General features: G+C 44.4%; 2 protein-coding genes across 4 annotated transcripts in view; one reads left to right on the forward strand and one right to left on the reverse strand.

The window, feature by feature from the left end:
• The window catches only part of JARID2 (jumonji and AT-rich interaction domain containing 2), a 305,764-nt gene extending 296,572 nt beyond the window's left edge, over nt 1-9,192 (forward strand). For all 3 annotated transcript variants that reach the window (XM_074987636.1, XM_074987637.1, XM_074987638.1), the window contains 3 exons: nt 1,179-1,362; nt 5,023-5,130; nt 7,277-9,192. In XM_074987636.1, the coding sequence (XP_074843737.1) occupies nt 1,179-1,362; nt 5,023-5,130; nt 7,277-7,450 (466 nt within the window). In that variant the 3' untranslated portion in view covers nt 7,451-9,192. The remainder of the gene's footprint in view (nt 1-1,178; nt 1,363-5,022; nt 5,131-7,276) is intronic.
• DTNBP1 (dystrobrevin binding protein 1) overlaps nt 9,058-22,621 on the reverse strand; it is a 128,807-nt gene continuing 115,243 nt past the window's right edge. The window contains exon 10 of the mRNA XM_074987639.1: nt 9,058-10,518. Coding sequence (XP_074843740.1) covers nt 10,265-10,518 — 254 coding nt within the window. The 3' untranslated portion in view covers nt 9,058-10,264. The remainder of the gene's footprint in view (nt 10,519-22,621) is intronic.

Here is a 22,621-nt window from a genome sequence, read left to right on the forward strand (position 1 = left end):
GCAATTGTGCAATGATGAACAAAACTGTTAGTGCTTGCTGCTGAAATGCCACGTTGACCTTTGTCAGAGTGGTTCTCAAATTATTCACGTTTTGGGTTACTTCTTAAGGTGAGGATCCTCTGGAGGATCTTGGTCTCTCCTGCACCTGCTTATATCAAAAGCCAAACCAAACCCTTGTGGGTACGTTTACTCTGTTGCTGGTAGTAAGTCTCCCATCCTGCGCAGACAGGCCAGCCCTAGTTCTGCTTGAGCTGGCATGCTAAAAGTAGCAATGTAGACATTGTGGTTCAGGCAGGAGCTTGGTTCTCCAGATCATTTGACCCCTTGAGCTGAGGTTACTAGCCTGAGTCTCTGTTGGAGTTGCAACATTCCCAGTGCTATTTATAGCATGCAGGCTCAAGTGAAACTAGCATGAATCTGTCTGCTTGGCCTATAAGGCATGTTCTGAGCTGCAGCTTAGAAATACCTAGGGGTTGCCTGTTTGTCCTGGTTCTGGATCTCTTGCTGGCCCCATCTTTGATTGCTCAATCTTTCCATTTGGTTAGCTCAGCCCTAGCCTAACCAGTAGCTTAGCTTCTTCATCCTTGCTGTTCCGTTCATTCCACAGCTCCTGTCCTTATTCAAGCACAGCTCAGACTCAACCCCGCTCCCCCACCCCGGGCGTTCTCCTAGTGCTGCACAGTTCAGCACTGGAGGTGTTGCATACCTTCTTTTACATCTCGTCTTCATTACAAATGCTGTCTCATTAGGTTATCTCTACCTCCTGGTGAAGGCAGCTGTACTGTTCCTCCTGGCAGTAGTGGCTGCTCCTTGTGGTGATTCATGACAACTTCAGGAAGCCACTGCTCCTGGCTTTTCCTGTGAACCAGCAGCTCCCTTACCAGACCTTCAGGAAGTGCTCTGCTATCCCAAGTCTGTGAATCAGTTTGAGAACCACTGGTTTGATACAATGGTTGCTGTTAAACTCACTGGAGCTGCTTTTGCAGTTCATCTTACTGTGACATTGGCTGCATTTCCTGTGTCAGGTACAAGGAAAGAGCACCAGCACTGAGACCACCCAAATGGTTTGCCTGTGTTTGTAAGGTTCAAATGGTGATCATTGTATGAGATCTCCTGAGTGTAGCTTTGCAGTAGTGCATAGGAGATGCCAACTTGCTAACTTCACAAAATATTCACAGGGACACAGAACTGAGGCAGCGGCGGCAGCTTTATGAGGCAGGTCTTCATTCTTCAGCCCGCTATGGAAGCCATGACAGCGGCAGCTCGGGGGTGGATGGAAAGAAAAAGCCTCGAAAATGGTTGCAGTTAGAGACGTCGGAGAGGAGGTGTCAGATTTGCCAGCATCTTTGTTACCTTTCTATGGTACGGAAAACCCCGAGCTTCATCTTTGGTTGGGTTTCTATTGCACTGCAAGCATTAGACAAACAGACACAATGGGCTTCTCTTCATGGTGCCTTAGTTTGCATAGAGGAGGAGGAACAATTTAGTGCATTCTGTCATATTGCATGCTAGCTTGTCCATGTAGACTCTGCTGGTGTGCATTAAAAGTTCCCTGTTGTGCATTAGTGTAGTCCTGTTTCAGATGGTAATCTGTTAACATGCATTAGGGAACTTCTAGTTCCTTTTGTCTGGATTAAGACACTGCGCAGCCAAGCGGAACAGCTGCAGAATCTCATACTGCAATACCAAAAGTAACATCCAAAGGAGGTCTGGATTTAATTTTCCTAGAAAATATTTGAAATGGGGATTACTAACTAATTTCTGATGAATAGAGGGTTTACTACAGCTCAGCTTCCTCCCTAGAGAGGAGGAGATATATAATTTGAGTCTGCAAGAGAGGATGTCTTAAAATAAAACTCAGTTTTTCCAAAGCAGATATGCAAAAATCATGTGATTGGCGCTATATCTATCTATCTATAGATAGATATATGTAATAAAATATGTATTTTTTTAAATTTAGGGACCTGGAGCCCTCAGGGTGCACACATCACATTCTCAAGCTTTTCTCTTCACCTCCAAGAGTGATAAACTTGTGGTGGTAGTTTGTAAATGAAGCTGTGCTTCTCACATAATCCCCTGAGTTGAGAAGCTAGGACTTGTAATCCCCAAACAATGCCCAAGTCCACAGGCCAGGTCACAGGTGAGGGCTGAACCCTAGATACGGAGATGTTTTCTGTTTCTTCTCCTCCTTTGTGTGGGTTTGTTTCTCTGAAGGAAGCAAAACAGCCTGTTGCCTTTAAAAATAATGTTTCCTAGGCTGACAAGTATCAGAGGGGTAGCCATGTCATACATCTGACAAAGTGGGCTTTTGCCTACAAAAGTGTATGCTCCAATAAATGTTAGTTTATAAGGTGCCACAGGACTTCATTGTTTCCTAGGCTGCACATATGGGCTCTGTCTACATGGGCACAGATCTTCAAAATAGCCATGCTAATGGCCATTTTGAAGATTACTAAGGAGGCGCTGAACTGAATATTCAGCGCCTCATTAGCATTAGGACGCTTCCGGCCGCAGCGCTTCGAAAGCACCGCTTTTGAACTCCTGCGGCTCGGTGCGGCTACACAGGGCTCCTTTTCGAAAGGACCCCGCACATTTCAAAATCCCCTTATCTCGATCAGCTGAACTTTTAACTTACTCAGCTGAACAAAATAAGGGGATTTCGAAATGTGCGGCGTCCTTTCAAAAAGGACCCCCATGTAGCCGCGCTGAGCCGCAGGAGTTCAAAAGCGGTGCTTTTGAAGTGCTGCGGCCAGAAGTGTCCTAATGCTAATGAGGCGCTGAATATTCAGTTCAGCGCCTCATTAGTAATCTTCGAAATGGCCATTAGCATGGCTATTTCAAAGACTTGTGCCTGTAGACACAGCCATGGGGTTGTCAAACTCCCTCTGGAAAAGGACTGGTTTTCTCTCTTGGGCTAAACCATTCTGTGGTTAGCCTGAACTAGCTTTAAAGTGCAGTTCTGCTCTGAAAAATTACTATGTAAAATTATTTTTTCTCAGCAGATCTCCCGGTACATATTCCATCTCAGCCGCTCAGTCAGAACAGAGATGCATATTGTTCTGGTGGCACCTGTATAGCCAGTAATTCGGAGAGAGTCAACTCTAGTTCAAGGATTAGCAACAGAATCTTTATAAAACTAAATTCCAATTACAGGGCTAAATTCTTTATTCATTTAAATCTGTCGATCCTCACCAAGCCAGTGAAGTTGCAGAAGCGTACATGAGGAACGAGTTTGTCTTGCAGAATCTTTATTAGTTTAAGAAAGAACCTAGCTGATTCCCAGATGCATAGCTGACTTTGCAGAGCTGGCAGTTGTAAAACCAGCATTGTACTTTGAAATTGAGTGACATTTATTTAACTCAGTGACGCACAGTAAATAAGAAACCCTATGGTGCTTTTTTTTTTAAAGTTATTTTTCAAAGTGGAACTACAGCTTTACATGTTGTTTATAAGCTGTTTCTTGTTTTATCCCCATTCAAGACATGGGCTGAATTAATAGTAGAAGTACTGTTTAGAGGGGTTACCATGCAAGATATTGTGAGGATTAAATGCAAGAAGCTGATAGAGCTGTGTGCTCATGTTATAGCTTGTCTGTTCATTATTACTACTGTTTTATTATTTAGAATGCTAGTGGTACCCAAAATGCAGTAGGTACTTTTTCCTCCATCATCTTTAGCTCATCCATCCTCTGTATTTTTTCATTATCTTATTTTCCTTTGCTTGCCCTTCCGCTGCTGGTATGCAATATAGCAACAAAGAGCTATGCTACCCTCAAAGCCTTGTTAAGACAGCTCAGCTCCTTACCTATATCTTATCATTCAGTAGCACTTTTCACCCAGAGGGATCCCACTGTACCTTGCAACACTCTCCTGTTTTCAGAAATCCATCTCTGGGCAGAATACATCAATAGTTTAACACCACATGAAGCATTGGTATCCTTGGGGTTTGAATAGGAAGTGAATATTGCTGTATCCTATTGAAACTGCACAGAGAATTTAAGTATATCCAATGAAAACAAACACTGGAGTTTGTAAAGAATTTCATGGCAGCTGCTCTTGGGAGAAGGTCTCAAGTTTAACTAAATCTCTCAGCTGGCCAGGTCTTCTGTTCTGCTTCATCCTAAAGCCTGGCACCTGATGTAGAGCAATGTTAGTTAATGCTGACATAGGGCACTGGGTGAGCAGGACATTTGAAGGAGAGGGAGTCTCGTTCAAATGTACACAGGCTGTGGTATATTATGAGCTCTGACCTCTAAGTGGTTTGGCAGCAGGTGCACCTGTGAGCATTCTGCCCCAGAGGTGAGTGCAACAAATCAATGCAACTTGTATGCTTACCCAGGGAGATTCATTTACCCTCAGCAGCATCTTACACACTGACAGTTGTACCCAATGATAGTTTAATACTCGGATACGGTAAAAGCCCAGTCATCGGGCATTTGGATAACTGGCGCACCCATGTGGTGTCCTGCTGCTGCAGGGCCAGCTCCCTGCTGGGTGGGAGTAGAGGGGGAGAGAGGTGTTGAACAGGGCCAGGTGCTGGCCCCAGCTCTAATAACATGTACCCCCCAGTTCCTTGGGGGATGTTGGACAATAAAGATTGGACTTTACTTGGTGGAGTGGGGAAGAGAAAGTCAGCATAAATTTAACCCTTGTATTAATTTAGACTTCCCATCTACTCCAGTCCCCAAGTACATGTTACATTCTCCCTCTCCCCATCTGCTCTTAACTCAGAAGCTGTCTCACAAAGTATACAAAATAATTCATAATTCTTATTTTTTTCATGATCACACAAAATAGGTTGGGTTTTTTGGGGGGGAGAAGGGTGGAGACATTATTCTTTCTTGCCTCTTTCCTGTTCATTTGCTTTCTACCCTGTGTATCAGGGTTAGTCAGTGGCAGAAGAAGAGTGTATTTGCAGAGAGAGAATTTTCTTGAACCCTCTCCAGACTCAGATATTATGTGTCACAGTGGGGTAGGCCATAACTGACTTGAATCATTCATACATTGTGTGTATGTTTGTTAGGTCGTACAGGAGAATGAAAATGTTGTCTTCTGCCTGGAATGTGCCCTGCGGCATGTGGAAAAACAGAAGACTTGTCGGGGACTGAAAATGATGTACCGTTATGATGAGGTCTGTACAATATAATATGCATTCTGGAGGTTGATGTCAGAGGGCTTCCAGAGTTGGATATCTGAGACTAGACTTAGATCCTGGCTCCAGGCACTAAGCCATCTTGCATGCAGTCTCTGGTAGACCAAGAATCTGCTTAATGTTGGCCATCAGTCCACTCTAAATAAAGACAAAATGCAAGATCATATTGGCTAGAGAGCTGCAGTTTGTGATCTGGGAAGGTGGGGTGCATTTGCAGGGAAAGTACTCTTTGGAGCTGGAACTCATGTAAATTATTATGTACTTTAATTTAGTGAGTTTCTAATGAAGTTACTGTAAATCAGCACTGTGGTACATATGACCTGTGGTCCAGGTCTGGCTTGCTCCAGGGTGGGAAGGCTGGAGTGAGACCAGCTGGTGGAAGCAGAAGCAGCTCCACACAGTGCAGCACCCTCTCCCCTAGCTGGGGGAACGGCGGTGTTAAGAAGCACTACCTGGGAAGGCTTTTCACCCACCGCTCTGATTGTCCAGAATTGCAGCCCTTTGGTGCGGTAAGGGGCGATGCCTGGGAGCAATGGGGGACATGTGCCACGTATACGCCACACATGTCCAGGACCAACACCCCAGACTGCTCCTGCAACCCTCCCCCCTTCATTTTTGGCCCTGCCCCAGAGCCTTGGGGTGGGGGGCCCACAAAACCTACTAGCCTTACTCTCCCCACCCTGCCCTGGCTCTTGGGGCTGGTGAATGAGGGGAATTAATTTAATTTCTTGTTTTGTTTTTAGTTGGAGACCATATCAGTGAGGGTTGCATGGCCCCAATTGATTTTCTTTGGGCCAGTAAGCCCTGACACAAGAGTCCCCATTTCTGCTGCAAATTCACAAATGAAAGTAAATTTTGACTTACCATGTGTCCATCTTGAAACGTTACCAGGCGAATCTTGTAGTGTTGGTGCACTGTCACCGTAACAATTTTGATGCAAGTTAGAAACTGATTCAGCACAATTCAGTGTTCTCGTCCAGCAGTATCCACAAACGGGGCTTTCTGCCATCTCGTTTATTCCCATTGTGGTGGAAACAGCAGAGACTGCTGGGGGAGGGGGAACTTGGGCGCTGTAGTCATTCTCACCTCTGCAGGAATCAGTTTGTTGTGAGCTGTGGGTGCCAGAAGCAACTGAAGGAGCAACTTGTGTAACCATACCTCAGTGTTCCAAGCATTCTGAGAAGAGAATCTTTTATCTATTTCTAGTGCACGTTAGGACTGCATGTTTGGCACAGTGATAAAAATATCCTGGGTAGTGAGACTCTTCTCAAATTTGAGAAGGCTGGAGAATCTGGGCCCAACTCCCCATTCCACTCATTGGTCTTTGGTGCAGAGTGGCATAGTGGCACTCAGATTTGGCCAAGCTGGGACCAATGAAGAAACAGTCTGATGCTAGTGAGAGCTGTCTCACTTCGTTTCCTTACTCTGTTGCCAGATTCTCTATGCACTATATTAATAGCTTGGAATTTTGTGCGTGCTCTCCTTTTTTGTTTTCAGACTACTATCTGGCCGTGGCCACACTAGCCCCTCCTTTCGGAGGGGCTATGGTAATGTGGCACTTTTGGGTATGCTAATGAGTGCACCATGAATATGCAGCACCTTATTAGCATAAAGGCAGCCATACATGCTTCAAAACTGCTGGTTTCAAAATGCAGCCACTTGTGTAGCCAGGGGCCTTTCAAAACAACCCTCATTTCAAACGCCCCTTATTCCCATCTGGTTTTAGGAATAAGGGGCTTTTGAAATCAGGGGGTCGTTTTGAAAGGCCCCTGGCTACACGAGCGGCTGCATTTTGAAACTGGCAGTTTCAAAGCATGTGTGGCTGCCATTATGCTAATAAGGAGCTGCATATTCAGGGTAATGCCTCATTAGCATATCCAAAAGTGCCACATTACCATAACCCTCCAAAATGAGGGGCTAGTGTGGTCACAGCCTCTTAAGTTTGATGGAGGTGCTAAACAGCCAATAAGATTGTTTGAAAACCTTCTGAACCCTCATTTATACTGAATGTAACATCTCTGCCAGGTTTCTGTTAATTGAATTGCTTATAAACCCTCTATTTTAGGCATCCAGGAATAAAAGAGAAACAAGAGGATAACTTTGTTGTTTTTCCTTCCCTGAACAGGAACAAATAATCAGTCTAGTCAATCTCTGTGGGAAAGTCTCTGGTAAAAATGGCAGCATTGAGAACTGTATCAGCAAGCCTACACCAAAAAGAGGACCTCGTAAGAGAGCAACAGTCGACGTGCCATCATCTAGGCTTTCATCCTCCAGTTCATCCAAAAGTGCTTCAAGTTAATCCTGAAGATGCCAACACTCATTTTGTCGATTTATATATATTTTTTTGTAATTATTATACCATAGTTTGGAGTACTTGCTGTAGAATACAAGCTGTCTTTGCACTAGCTCTAAAGAAGATTTTCTTCTGGTTTTAGAGAACTAATTTTGTTTTAGCATTAAACTGGTTTTTTTGTTTTTTTTGTACTTAGGATAGTTCTATACAGCAGTCAAAGTTTTTTAAACTGCCGTATGTTCACTGTTTTAAAACCGGCAAGGGGCTGATAAAATATTAATTTGTATTGTCCCTGTGGCTGAAAAAGCCTTTTTCAGTAACTGAAGGAAAAAAAAAAAGGCTTTTAACCCATTTTTGAATAGGTTAAAGTTTGATGTGTTTTATAATTTGTTCTCCAGTCATGTGAGCAGATTTTCTAGACAGAGAAGGGATAGGAGACAAAACTTGAAAGAATTTGCTTTACTTTGGCTGTCTTTTATTCTATCACAGGCAAGATGAGTTTTGTAATTTTTTAAATTGGAGAATACACCCTTTCTTTGGGAGGTTATGGCAGCTGAAGATGGACTTTGTTTCCTAACCATAAGCAAAATGAGGAGATTTGGAGTAAATATGTTCTCTTTTACCAGCACATCACTATGCATCTGTTTGAGGGAGGGGGGAGTGGGGTGGGGTGGGAAGGAGAGAAGGAAAAAAAATAAAGACAAAAAAAAAAAAAAAAAAAAAAGGACTGCCTGCCTTGAGGGAGTCAAAGGAGGGAAAACTGTGCCTGATTTCATTAGGAAATCCATTCTGTTATTTTTTGGTGCTGTTGGCTACTTTATCAAAAACCCTTCAGTAGCATCCTTTAAAAAATAAAAGTGATTGAAGCCATAAGTGCTTCTTTGTCATAGAGTGCAATCTTTCTAACATTCCATTTCCATTCCACTGCTGTTTTTTCACATCTTCACACAGTCAGCATTAATTTTTGTTTTGAATTTTTCATTATATGATCACATTTAGAGCCACTAGCAGATCTGCATATTTCTTTTGAATGTGAAAATACATTTGCTCATATCTTGTCTATTTTTTTTCCTCTTCATATTGTAACAAAAAAAAATCATCTTTTGTACATATGCCTGTAAATTGTTTTAAATACTTGAGCCTTTTCTTGGGGTGGGTGGTGGGTGGTATAGAGACAAGATGAAGAAAAGCCTTACGTTTCACTTTCTTCATCGGTTGGATTGGATGCTTACAGGGTTCTTCTTGTAACATTTATAAGTGCTGCTTACATCACTGAACAACAACAAAAAATAATAATGGAGTAGCTGTTGCCCTTTTCTGGTTGTGTGTACAGTATGTGTGGAATAAAAAAGGGAAAATGTTTTCACAAACTGTTTTGTTTCATAATTGAATTCAACAATACCGTAGCTACCCATATTGCACTGAGCTTGCCAGTGGTGACTGTCAGGAAAGTCCTAAAATACAATTTGTTGGTTGTTGTTGCAGAAGACTGAACTGTTTTGGAATATTTAACAAATAACAAACAGAGTCAAGTGTTTTTTAAATGTGGTTGTCTGGTTTTTATGGCCTTGCTGTGTACTTTTCCTTCTTGACAGTAAACTTCTGACAATGGCTTACAGTTTGACATTTAATTTATTAGCGCTGCTCTGCTCTTTCCTTGTAAGGAAAGACTTCATGTTGTTTATTGCCAGTTTTTGTTTACTTTTCAGGTTTGTACTACAAGGTTTAATAAAAACAACTTTTTTGGACATTTTGTCTGTCTTCTGGGAGGTGAGTGAAATCAGCTATTTCTTTAAGAAAGGGTTAGACTCTTAATCGCCAACTCATTACACTGACAGTTTATCATCATGCAGAAGATTGAAACTGAATCTGGAAACACAGTGCTAGATATCAGGAAATGCTCAACACAAAGCAAGCAAAACAGGTGAATCCTTAGGAAACTGGTGAGTAATCAGTTGGCTGGATGTGGGAGCTCTCTCTTTCCAAGCCACTCACTGCCAGGAAGGGGAGGGTCTTTTGGAAGGTAACATCTCTCTCTTCCCAATCATGTTTTACTTTTCTCAGGCTCGATTTCTCCATCTCTCCATGCAGGAGCAGCTCTACTGTGGTCAGCAGAATTAGGTTCTGCGTGAGGCAAGTAGATACACATTTGAGGATCTTATACAAACGTTTTCCCCATTTTTTTTTTAAATCCAAGATGCAGTTAAACTGAACTTACAGTAGAACAACAAAGTAAATTTCTGATTCTTCCAAAACCAAATTGACTTGCAGAACATGATTAGGAAGAGAGGGCTGGGGTACAAATACTTTATTAAAAGAAAGGAGCATGCTTGTATAGTACTATGATGGCCGCTCCAGTAGAAGGGTAAGATTTCAATGTGCAACTCCCATCTCTTGATAAGTAAAGTTACCCTGAATAAATTCAAAACAGTGGGAAAGTAGATGATGCTGCATCAGTGTCTAAGGACACATGTAAGATTTCCCTTGAGTTATATACCTCACGTTAGAAGGTTCAAGCAAACATACAAATAAGGAAGATTGATAGGAGTGTTAAGGAATTCAAGGGTTAGTCCAAGTAGCCAATCTCCTTGTTAATTTTATACACAGTATATACAAAGGCTGACTGCTCCAAAAACCCCAATACTTTAGTGATAAAGTGTGTGGTATAGGAAATTAAAAAAATTCCACAATTGTCAACACTGTAAAATTTTATAGCCTAAATTAAATGATTTGGCTTGCATGATTACTTAACTAATTCCTACAACATAGGTGAGCTTCATTCAAAAGTCAAACATTCTTAGAGGATACAGTGGTAGCGATTCAAACAGTCTGAGAGTCGCTTTCATCACTGACATCTGAAGTACTTTTTCTTTCAGTATTTGCAACAGTGAGGGCAGTATCCACTTGAACTTCCTCTTCGTCAGACTGGATAACGGGGGACTCTCCGGCTTCACTGGCATCCTGGCTGGCAGAGTCAGTCCAGTTTGATGACAACGAAGACAATTTTTGCCTTAACTCAGAGTGGCTTGGAACTTGAAGGCTTATTTCATTCTGATAGGTTTTGGATTCCAGCTCTTCAAATAGTAATAAAAGAGGGAGGGAAAAACCATTAATCCATCTGTTGAGCCACAATATGTATGATATGCTGTTTTTAAGGTTAAAATGGATTACTATGCAGCATGGAGAATAAACACATCTGCCTGGCTGTCCTAGTAGAGCCATTAATGCTATCACTGACCAACCACCTGCATAGTTAAATGGTGGTATAATTTAAGATGGAGACATTGATCTGCAAAGTCCAAAGTGGTTTGAGTCATAGCACCTTTAGACATTATTTCTAAGTCATGCAGATAATTTAAATTGATCAGTAAGAATAAGCAAGATCACAAGTGAACTTTTGTTCTTTGTGGTGGCACAACCCTTCAATTCTTCCTGTAAGAGTTAGTGATTTTAGTATTCATTAAGGCTGTCAAGCAACTAAAAATGAAATGTAGTTAAAAGTAATTAAAAAGTAACTTTTGTTTCCTATATTCCAATATATTGATTTCAATTATAATACAACTGAAACTATACAGTGCACACATGATTACAAGTACTTGCCCTGTAAATAGTTTTTTTTTTCAATTTACCTCAAATACTGTAGTGCAAGCTCTTTAGCATGACAGTGAAACTTAAAAATGTAGGGTTTTTTGTTCTGTAGCTGCACTTAAAAACTAAACAATGCAAAACTTTAAAGCCACAGATCTACTCCACCTTGTGTCATCTTTGGCTAATTGCTCAAAAAAGCTTGGTTAAATTTACAGGCGATAATTCTGCCCGCTTCTTGTTAATGTCATGAATCTTCAGCACATTGGTGTGTAAGTATCTTATGTCCCCTAGTGCTTCCACTGCCATTCCAGAGTATATGTTCATGCTGATGATAGGTTCTGCTTGATAAAAATCCAAAGCATTGCTGACCACTGGATGCTCATTTGAGTCAGATGCTACCAGCTGAAGGTTGATTTTCTTGTTTGGTGGTCTGGAGTGCTGCAGTTTCTGCATCTGAGAGTTTCACTTTCAAGCCCTCTGAAAGCATTATTCCCATCTCCACACACACATTTTGGGATGAATGCTGTAGCTATCTTTAGATATCTCACATTTGACAAAGATAATCTGCAATGAAACTATTCTTAACATGTACTGAGTCATCATCCAAGACTACTATAACATGAAATATATGGCAGAATAATACAGAACTGGAGACACAATTCTCCTTTATGGAGTTCAAGCAAATTTAACACTTTTTTGAATGAGCACCAGCACAGAAGCATGTCTGGCCCATAAATATCTTGCAATGCTGACTAAAAGAGTCACAGGTGAAATGCCTGCTCTCACTTTCTGGTGACATTGTAAATAAGTGGGCAGCATCATCCCCCTTATGTGTAAACAAGCCTCTTTGTTTTCAGGATTGGCTGAACAACAAAACAAAAGCAGCAGTCATGTAGCACTTTAAAGACTAACAAAATGATTTATTAGGAGATGAGCTTTTTTGGGACAGACCCACTGCTGAGGAAGCATGCCTGTCCCATGAAAGCTCATCACCTAATAAATGTTAGTCTTTAAAGAGCTACGTGACTGCTGCTTTGTTTTGTTAGAATACAGACTAACAAGGCTCTCTCTGTTACTGAGTAACAAAGACTGAGTGGACTTCTAGTCTCTCAAGTTTTGCGTTTTCTTTAGTGCAGTTGTTTAACAATCTACATTTGTAAACTGCACTTCCACAATAGACACTGTACTACAGGACTTACGAGGTGAATTGAAAACATTAGCTTTTATTAAAATATTTACTTTCTAAAAAGTGCAGTGTGCACTGTATTGTAATTGAAAAAATATTTAAAAATGGAGAAAAAACATTAAAATTTCAGCAGTTGGTATGGTTTAACAGGGCAATTAATCAACAACCTAGTATTTTTGTGACCAAAGACAATCCAGAATGCTGCATCTACTACAAAACAATTTACCTAGTTTGTATTACATTAGCAGAAAGAGGTCCCAACTAAGGGTCTGTCTTACAGTGGAACACTTAATTCAATTAAGACCTATTAAGAAGTCAAGTGGCCTTAGTTTGGTTTGTGTGTCAAATCAGGAGTATAATGCAGTTTAAATAATTCACTTTTAAATGCTAGTGTTAGTTCCTTCATATGAACTTTTCCATGTATTCCTATGTAGACCAACATGAGCCTAAAAGACTTCTGGCGCTAGAACCAGTCTTCACCCAAAAGAACTCATATGGCAGAGAAAAGGATGGAAAAAAGATAGCTAGTATTTACACATGGGTAACTGAAATTCAGAAGTAACATTGGCTTAGTGTCAGAGGAAGTTTTTTAAGCAAAGGTGGTGATCAAACCCAGATGGGAGTGTGTGTGTGTGTGTGTCTCTCTCTCTGTTGCTTTAACAAAAAGGACATCTTGCCTTCCTATTACTTCCTGCAGAAAGGGGCTTCTTCTGGGATAACTATTTTTAAAATCTGCAGAAGTAGAATTTCACCATTTAAAATGCAAAGATTTAGTCTTCTACTGCTAACTTTGGCTAAATAGAACTCTAAGGCTGTGTCTACACTACCTCCCTACTTCAAAGGAAGGATGGAAAGTAGGGTGTTGGGAGTTTGCTTAATGAAGTGCTGCATATGCAGCGCAGCACTTCATTAATAAATTCCCGCCCCCCGCCGCTGCAACTTCAAAATACTGGCTCGCGTCTAGCCATGGCTCACCCAATGGTACTTCGAAGTACCAGCGGGTGTGCCTGAGCTAGACGCGAGCCAGCACTTTGAAGTTTAAAACTTCATTAAGCAAACTTCGAAATGCAGCACAGCACTTTATTAATCCACTCCCAACACCCTACTTACCATCCTCCCTTCAAAGTAGGGAGGTAATGTAGACAAGCCCTAAATAAAAAAGAGGGAAGATCTATAGATAATTATTCTTAAAGTTTATTTCCCATCTCCTACAACCCTGCTGTTGCCTCTTACAAGCGTTGCCTGGGGAACAACATATGTGATTAGTTTCTCTAAATTTAGGTGTTATTTTGGTCCCAAGCAATGCTCCCAAAGGAGATGGGGGAGATACTAGACAACTACTGTTAATTCTTTTGCCACATGTCCATTGTCAAGTAAATGCTCCATGCATCTTAGTATAATTTAAATGCAAACCCAGGAGTCTTACTCTTTGGAATGAAGTACAGTAAACCTAGTTTTCTGAAACTACACATACATGCATTTTCCTCCTGTACACTAACAAATTTCCCATTGCTGTAACTCAATTTTGGGGAAGCAGTACCAAAACTAAAGTAGTTAAAACATGTTAACCCAGACAAAAACCATCCAGATAGCACACCTGTATTTTTATTAGGAGAGCAGAAAAATTCAGCATCCAACTAGTTGAGCACTCTTGCTGAACAGTTAACTAGTTCTAATACAAGGTCAAACTGCACCCCCCCACTCCTAAACAGTAAAATTCAACAAGAGAGAATTCTACAAGGAGGAAAGAATTACAGAGGGTGGGAGAAACTGAATTCTAATTTAAAATAATGCATCGTGTTCACCCTACAAAGGCTAGCTAGTGTGTGTCTTTGTACATATTACTTGAAGTAAATAGGCACTTAACTGCTCTCAGGCTGATTCTTGCTGTCTCAGTCTCCCAGAATTAACAGCCAAAAATAAGAAAATACATTACAGCAGCCAGAGGCTGCAACAGAGAAGTGTGGTCCACTTTGCTAGGTACTAGGATAGGGATTGTCTTTGTACAAAAAGTTTGCAGTCCAGACAGACAAGACAAAGGGTGAGAAGAGAAATGGTGGCACAAAGAGGGGAAGTGATGTATCAGCAAGCATGTCAACGATGAACCAAAAGTAGAACCCAGACCTCCACAGTCTCCAGCCAATAGCCCGTGCCTTAGACCACACTGCCTCTTTACACAACGCAATTTTACTTTTTTAAGCACAAGTTGACTTGGTAACTGAATTCATAAAAATGCTTAAATTAGCAGGCAGTATGTATAAGTTTCTGGAACGAGCTTCCAGTAGTCCAGGGTGCAAAGGTGGAAGAGAGACAGGGCTCAGAAGCCCTGATGATTCCTTTGCTTCTAGTTTGTCTGATATTGTCCAGATGGTTCTTGCTCAGAAGTTAACTGATCACTATATTGGGGTCAGGAAGGAACTGTCCCCTAGGTCACACTGGCAGTGACCTGGGGTTTTTTTTTCACCTTCTTCTATAGCAGGTGGATCTTAGGCACTTGCCAGGATCATCTGCTTCTTTTTTGAGTGCTTTCTTGTGTCCATTCCTATGGTGGTGTAGGTGCACCATGTACACAATTCCCAGACTATTTTCCTTCAGCGGCATCTGTCAGGTCAACTCTGACACACTCTGGAGTCATGCCCTCATGATGCTGTATACAGGGGCCTGCTGCCTCCCAGTTCCTTCTTTCCATTTGTGATGGTTGCTGAAATTTCTTGTTTTTGGTCTCTATCTAAAGGCTTCCTTCCTTCCAGGGATACAGCAGATCCTTCTCCAATCACAAATGGTCCACTGGTCTGGATACCGAGAGGGACGTTTTCCAGAGGTGGGGGACATCCCCAGACAAACCTGCCAGTGACAGAGTATACCAGTTCTGCTCCTTTCACAGCCAGCCTCTCGGCTTACTCAAAGATGAGTTCCTTCCCCCTGGGAAGGGCCACCTTTTCTATGCATTTCTATTCCCCTCCTTAAAGATCCTGTATGGGAACAGGGTGAATATCCTGGCCTAAGCAAGCGATGTAATTCTCATTTCAGGCAACACTGAGAATCTCCAACAAATGCCTGATGTCACCAGCCTAGCTACCAACTGGATGAGACAGCTCTTCAGTGCTAGGAAACGTGCATATCTGGTTACTGAACACGAGAAGGGACTGGATCCAGGCGAAGACATGCCGGATGCAGGATGAACACATGCTCTTTGAGGATGGACAAGCACACTATTAGCTCAGGATGCTCACCAGTTCCACATTCAGACAACACCTAAAGACCACTGAGGATCTCCTATGAGACACGGCCAAGATTGCATGTTCCCTACTGGCACCATGGCAGAAGATAAATGCCTTCAACACTTCCTGATCCCCAGGATCATCCTGAAAGGATCTGCCATGTCAAAAGTACCTCTTGCCAAGGCAGCCATCACTAAGCAGCTAGAGGAGAAGTGGATGTTTCTTTCCCAAACAGCCAGCAATGAACTGGTATACATCTCACACAGACAGGGCAGCACCCAGGTTGCAGTGATCACTCACACCTTTTGGTGTGCCCAGATGCCATGGTGAGGAACATCACAACATGCTGTGCATGATACCAACAGGAAACCAATCATCAGGATGCCCTCCAACCAAGAAGTTACCTCCTACATGAGTGGCTCCTAGAAAGCAAATTTGCAAGAGGTACGGGAGACTGCTTCACTCTGGACTCACACCTTCAATGCCACATGATAGATGAAGAAACACATTAGTTGCTACTAGATGTGATGCCAGGGGTAAAGAATATAAAGCACACAATCATTCAGAGCTAGAACCACAATGCAGAGGAATCTGAAGGATGCCATACACTTGCATTATGTAGAAAACCTCAAAAGGAAGCTAGAACAGGGAAGGCCTTTCAGGCGATGTGCAAATGGGACACCAGAAATCATTTCCTTTCTGGGGGCAGCTTCACCCAATTTGCCATGTGGAGCTCATCCACAGGGCCTGGCTAAACCGCATCCCAATGACTGAGCCATGTACCATGGGAATTGGAAAGTGGTGCAGGAAGTGTGGCTATGTCAATGAAGATGATCCCAACATCTCATGCAGCTGCCTCACATCACCATCCAAGATCATCTAATCAGACCCATCTTGTCACCAGAAGGAAAGGTGTCTGTAAATTCTCCCATTCCTGGAATGGACAGCATGTTGTGCCCACACATCATTACCATCAATAAGGACCAGAAGGTTATCACAGTTCCCTTTAAAAAGGGCATTCTTGCCTTCTGCAATACCCTATCGAAAAAGTTGAACTCCACCTCTCTGGCTGATACTTTGAACCTCATAACCCCTATTTTCAAACTCACATGCAGATTGTCAATCCCTGGGTATATGGGACCCCACTAATGAGTAAGTGTTGCAAGAATGCAGAACTGATCAGCGGTATGCTTGACTGATGCAACAACTCATGGTTTTAGATATCCCTCTGCAACCTCATGGCATCTAGCTAAACATACTGCTGATGTCTGAAAAGATGACCTGGAGTGTTCTTGAGAAGAAGAGTTGGGAAATAAGATATGCTTCCCTGACGGATTGTACTTTTAAGGACAAATGATTCCAAATTCTCAAATATTTAGGACAATCTTCACTTCCTGCTATAGTTGCACCCCACAAAGTACATTTAGTATATACTTTGACTGATGTAGCTGAATAATTGGATGCTAATATTTTAACTATCACTGAATTTGTTAACCTTAATTTGGGATACTGCAGGATTATGTGCTGTATGTATTTTATGACTGTCAAATCAACTTTTTTACTTTTGGATAATTTAAGCACTATACCCAGATATACAAACACTCTTTACTTCACCTGTGCATTGCATAGCTAAGATTTGCTTTGGTTAAAAAAACTAAATACAAGTATGGTCCTGTTCCAACCACATTTAAATGTTAATAAATGTACAGACTAGATGATACTTTAAAACTAAACCCTCTGAATTAAGTTTCAGCAATAACATTTTAGATACTTAATACTAACAACAGTAAGTAACTCTGTTACAGGTAAGTGTTTTTTCATATGCAGGGCATGTAACTGATCTTGACAGAAGAGATAATTAACCCCAGGAAATTTTACTTTTGTCCCCATCCTAGTTTATGACAACTTAGCCTATGATAGAAGATGGTTTCAGGCATCTTTATGTAATGCATTGAAAGTGAAAGGAAAAGGACCTTTCTTCTGAAAGCGAAGATTGATGAATATCATTAGGTTTAAAGACCTCTTCCTTACACCATTTTTTTTTTTTATAAAAGAAACTGATTTCTTTTTCAGAAAGGTAGCTTGATGGGAACAAAGTTTTAAAATTTTATTCTAAAATGTAAAGGGAAAAGAAAAGGTATAGCAACTGCTTGACACGATCAATTATCACTAGTCTCAAGCAACTGACAGGTAGACTGCCCAGGCATACTAGTTTGTCCAAGATCTAACCTGGGGTGTGTTGATCACAAAATTTGAATTCTTCTTCGAGTGGTCCCCATGGGTGCTCCACAATAGGTGTTGGGCTCGCCCGGCGCCGCAGATTGGAAATCTTCCAGCAGTTTCTCCAGGATCGTGCATGCGCCGGCGCGCGCCACCCCCCTGCACGCCCCCGGCCGTGTGCGCGATCCGGTCCCTGCCAGTTCCTTCTCAACCGCCATCGGCTGCAGACAGAATCCACTCAGGCTAAGGCCAGAGTCAGATTAAATAGTGGGTTTTTTCTACATGTCATTTGTTGCTTTTGGTTATTAAACAAAAAAAGAAAAAAAAAGAGAAAGCAAAGACAGAGAATATCAGCAAAAAAAAGAAGGGAGGGGAGCGGAGAAGAGAAGAGAGGACGTGAAGGCCATTTAGGCCGCCCGCTGCCCCGCAGGCCGGTGATCACTATTTGGGGTGGAAAGGCACGGATTAAGTGCTAAGTACCCTATTAACAGTAAAGGACTCACCGCAATGCCTCTTCAGGTTTTAAAAAGCGTGAGTCATGCCGTGAAGGTATGCCGGCCTCCCTGGGGCATAGCGAATGCATCCGATGCCTGGAGGAATCACAGGCTACCCAGAAGTGTTCTCACTGTGCTAAGCTCACAGCCAGGGCCAGGAAGGACAGAGCGATGAGGCGTAAAATGCTCTTGTTGATAAGGCTCTCCAACCGGACTTGCTGGAGAAGCCTCACCCAGAAGGGCCCTCTGGATTGCATAAGAGAAGGGCAGTTTTCTCTGACCCGCTCAGTGCAGAAATGGAGGAATCTCTCCCTGGCTCGATCCTTGCCGGCGTTTGCAGCAAGCAGGACGAGCGGAGCACACAGCCCCCAGCCGCATACTCAGGCAAGCGGTAGCGTGGCAGCGCACGTGGCACAGGTTGAGCCTCTGGTTATACAACAGCTGGCACACGCGGCGCCTAGAGCGTCAGTGAGGCAAGCGCCAGACCTGCCCCCACAGCACCAACAGTGCAGGGGCACCAGGCACGGAGCCTGCAGTCACCGGAGGAAGATACCCGCGCGGCACCGCAGCTGACAGTGCCAAGCGCAGCGCTGACAGCGGGGCTGAGATCCCTGGCATGGGAGGGGGCGGTGCCGGCACCGCAGTCCATCTCTGGACACGGCTGCGCTGCTGTTAGCACCAAGCCCTCCCCCTGTGATACGCACGCCGCACCGAAGGCCTGTGTCTCCACCGGCCCATCCGGAACCACCTCCTCTGTTCCTCCAACCAATGTCACCATGGCTTGGGCCACCTTCACCATTTCTGGGAATGGATACCCTGGAGTACTGTCACAAGCCAGTTTCACCTCTATCTGTGTCGTCACGGAGGTCTCGCTCTCCCAGACATCGGGGGTACACACCCCGTGAGTGGTCTTGGTCTCCATCCCTGGACCCTTGCCCATGCTGCCACGGTCGTCCTTATCATGCTGGACACAGACACCACAGGTCCACACCCAGGGGCAAGACTCTCCTGGCCGCTCAATACCCCCGTGGGCACTCCCGATCGGGGACAGAAACACAGTTGTCTCAAGGGGAGTTAATTTTAGAACCCCGAGACTTTCCTTCACAATCCTCCAGCAAGCAAGTGCATCATCGACCGCAGGAGCCCGAGGGTTCGAGGGAGGTTTACCCTAGTGGTTCCTCCTCATCCTCCCCAGATGAGGCCATGGCCCCCGGGGATGTCTCTCCCCTGGATGACCTTAAACCGTTTCAGGAGCTGTTTAAAATGGTGGCTTCACGCAAGACATTCAAACGGCAGAGGTGCAGGAGAAACATCACAAACTCCTGGAAAATTTGAGACCCCCGGCTTCATCCAAAATTGCTATTCCGCTGGACGAAGCCATTCTGGAGTCAGCCACTACTATATGGCAGACTCCGGCCTCTGTTCCGCCTACAAACAAGAGAGCGGATAAGAGGTACTTCGTCCCGGCAAAGGGCATGGAGTTCCTCTTCAGTCACCCACAACCAAATTCTTTGGTGGTCGAATCGTCCCAGCAGAGGTCAAAGGCTTCTCAGTACAAATCGGGGGGATCGGACAAAGATGCTAAGAAGCTAGAGATGTTTGGCAGGAAGGTATATTCCTATGATACCCTGCTATTGAGAATGGCAAATTATGGGCACATCTAGCAAACCATAATTTTGATGATTACTCCAGGCTTACTCCCCTCATGGATTCACTTCCAGAAGACAAAAAAGCCGGTGAAAGGCGATTGTTCAAGAGGGCTACGCAGCATCGCAGACGGGTGTCCAGATTGCCCTGGACGTGGAGGACACGGCGGCACGTTCAACGGCTACAGCAGTGGTCATGCGTAGAGAATCCTGGCCCCAGACGTCGGGTATCCTGAGGGACCTACAGGCGAAGATCATGGACCTTCCCTTTGATACACAAAAGCTGTTTGCAGACTCAACCGACTCGGTCCCTCACTCCAGTAAGGACTCGAGAGCTACACTTAAAGCCTTGGGCATTTATACTCCCCCATACAGGAGGGAAAAATTTTATCCTCAGCAAAGACGCTACGCTTACAACCACAGCGTGCTCAATATAAACGCAAAGCCGTACGCCCTCGGGTCAGGCCCAAAGGCAACAAGTTTGACGGATATGTTGGGGGCTACACTATCAATACCCTCGCTCAATGCCACTCTCATCTCATGTTCCATCATCGCCTCAGACCGTTCTACTCCCAATGCCAAAAGATCACCACAGACAAATGGGTGCTGGAGATCATAGCCACGGGTTACGTGATCCCCTTCCAGTCCCTTCCACCGACGAAGCCTCCCACCAGGCCTCACCTCAGGGACGCTGCCACGAGGCAAGGCTCAAGCAGAAGGTGAATCACCTTATGTTCAAAGGGGCGGTGGAAAGAGTGCCGGAATAATTCCAGGGGTAGGTTTTTATTCACGCTACTTCCTACCAGAGAAGAAAACAGGAGACTGGAGGCCCATCTTAGATCTTCGGGGCCTCAACCATTACTTGCGCAAGCAACGTTTTCAGATGATCACAGTTGCCTTGATACTCACGGCACTGGACGATGGAGACTGGGTTGCAGCACTCGACTTACAAGATGCTTGCTTTCATATAACAATCCACCCGGCACACAGACGCTTCCTCCGCTTCACGGTCGGCCAGGAGCGCTTCCAGCACAGGGTTCTTCCGTTCGGCCTCTCCTCGGCCCCCAGAGTCTTTACCAAAACCCTGGCAGTGGTGTCAGCCTGCCTGCACAGACGGGGGGTGTTTATTTTTCCCATATCTGGGCGACTGCCTGCTAAAAGGGGCCTCGAAGGCAGAGGTCTCACGCATGATACGCCTCACAGCGGACACGTTTTTTCTTCGCTGGGCCTAGTCATCAACCTCGCAAAATCAAAGTCCGAACCCACACAACATGTAGAGTTCATAGGGGCACGCATAAACTCTATCACAGCAAGGGTGTACCTACCTGACGCCCGCTTCCGCGCCATCAGTTCGCTGGTGCAAGTCATTACATACAGCCCCACAGTGCCGGTCTTAACGTGCTTACAGCTGCTGGGCCACATGGCAGCAGCGACGTTTGTGGTACAGAATGCCAGGTTGCACATGTGAAGCCTGCAGCATTGGCTGGTGAGTGTTTACAAACCGGCATCCCACACTGTCCACAGGGTGGTGTCGCCCACAACAGAGGTGCGAAGATCCCTGGCGTGGTGGGAAAACCCCGAGAATCTGCTAGTGGGGGTGCCTTTTCACCAACCACAAATTTCTATTTTTCTTACTACCGACGCCTCCCACATAGGATGGGGAGCGCACATCGGCGACAAGGTAACGCAGGGGCTATGGTCCCCTGCGGAACAGACACTGCACATAACCATACTGGAGCTCAGAGCAGTGTTCAACGCCTGCAAACATTTTCGATATTACCTACATGGCAAAGTAGTCGGGATTCAATACCGACAATACCTCCACTATGTTTTACATCAATCGACAAGGAGGAGCACGATCCCGTGCCCTATGTGCGGAAGCAGTCTGATTGTAGAACTGGTGCATCACCAACAACATAACGTTGAAAGCTTCGTACTTGCTGGGCGCTCACACCGTCAAAGCAGATCAGCTGAGCAGGCGCTTCGCAATCACACACGAATGGCAGATCTACTCCGATCGGCTACGGCGCATTTTTCGTACATGGGGGTTTCCCCAGATCGATCTGTTTGCCACCCAGTACAACAAAAAGCGTCCCCAGTACTGCTCCAGGAAAGGAGTGGGGCGGGGGTCCCTGGGGGACGCATTCATGTTTTCATGGAGGGGCTCCCTACTTTATGCGTTTCCCCCGCAGCGCTTATCCACAAGGTCTTGCACAAAGCCAGAAGGGAGAGAGCTCGCATGATACTCGTAATCCCGCTTGGCATCGGCAGCAATGGTTTCCCTTGCTTCTGCGCATGTCGGACCGCCCACCGCTCCCTCTACCAGTGGCGCTGGACTTACTCACGCAGGCTCAGGGGTCCATAGTGCACCCGCACCCTCAGGGTCTGCACCTATAAGCATGGCTAATCCATGGCTCAGCTCCTTAAAGAGCATGTGTACGGAGGGAGTACAACAAGTCCTGGAACATGGCCGAAGGACCTCCACCAGGAGGACTTACAAGCAGAAATGGACTCGATTCACAGCCTGGTGTTCCGCCCAGCAGTTAGCTCCCCTTGACGTTCCTATACCTGTAATACTAGAATACTTATTGGACCTCAAGAAAGGCAGGCTTTCTCTATCCTCGCTAAAGGTCCACCTTGCCGCTATATCAGCCTTTCGGCATACAGAGGAAGGGCCCACAGTATTCGCCCATCCTATTGTTACCAGGTTCTTGAAGGGGCTGGTAAACCTGTACCCCCCTCGGAAACCGCTTCCACCATTGTGGAATTTGGAGTTGGTGCTCAGCACGCTATCGGGTCCACCTTTTGAACCCTTAGCCACA

This window comes from Carettochelys insculpta, chromosome 2, assembly GCF_033958435.1.
Source record: "Carettochelys insculpta isolate YL-2023 chromosome 2, ASM3395843v1, whole genome shotgun sequence".
NCBI lineage: Eukaryota > Metazoa > Chordata > Testudines > Carettochelyidae > Carettochelys > Carettochelys insculpta.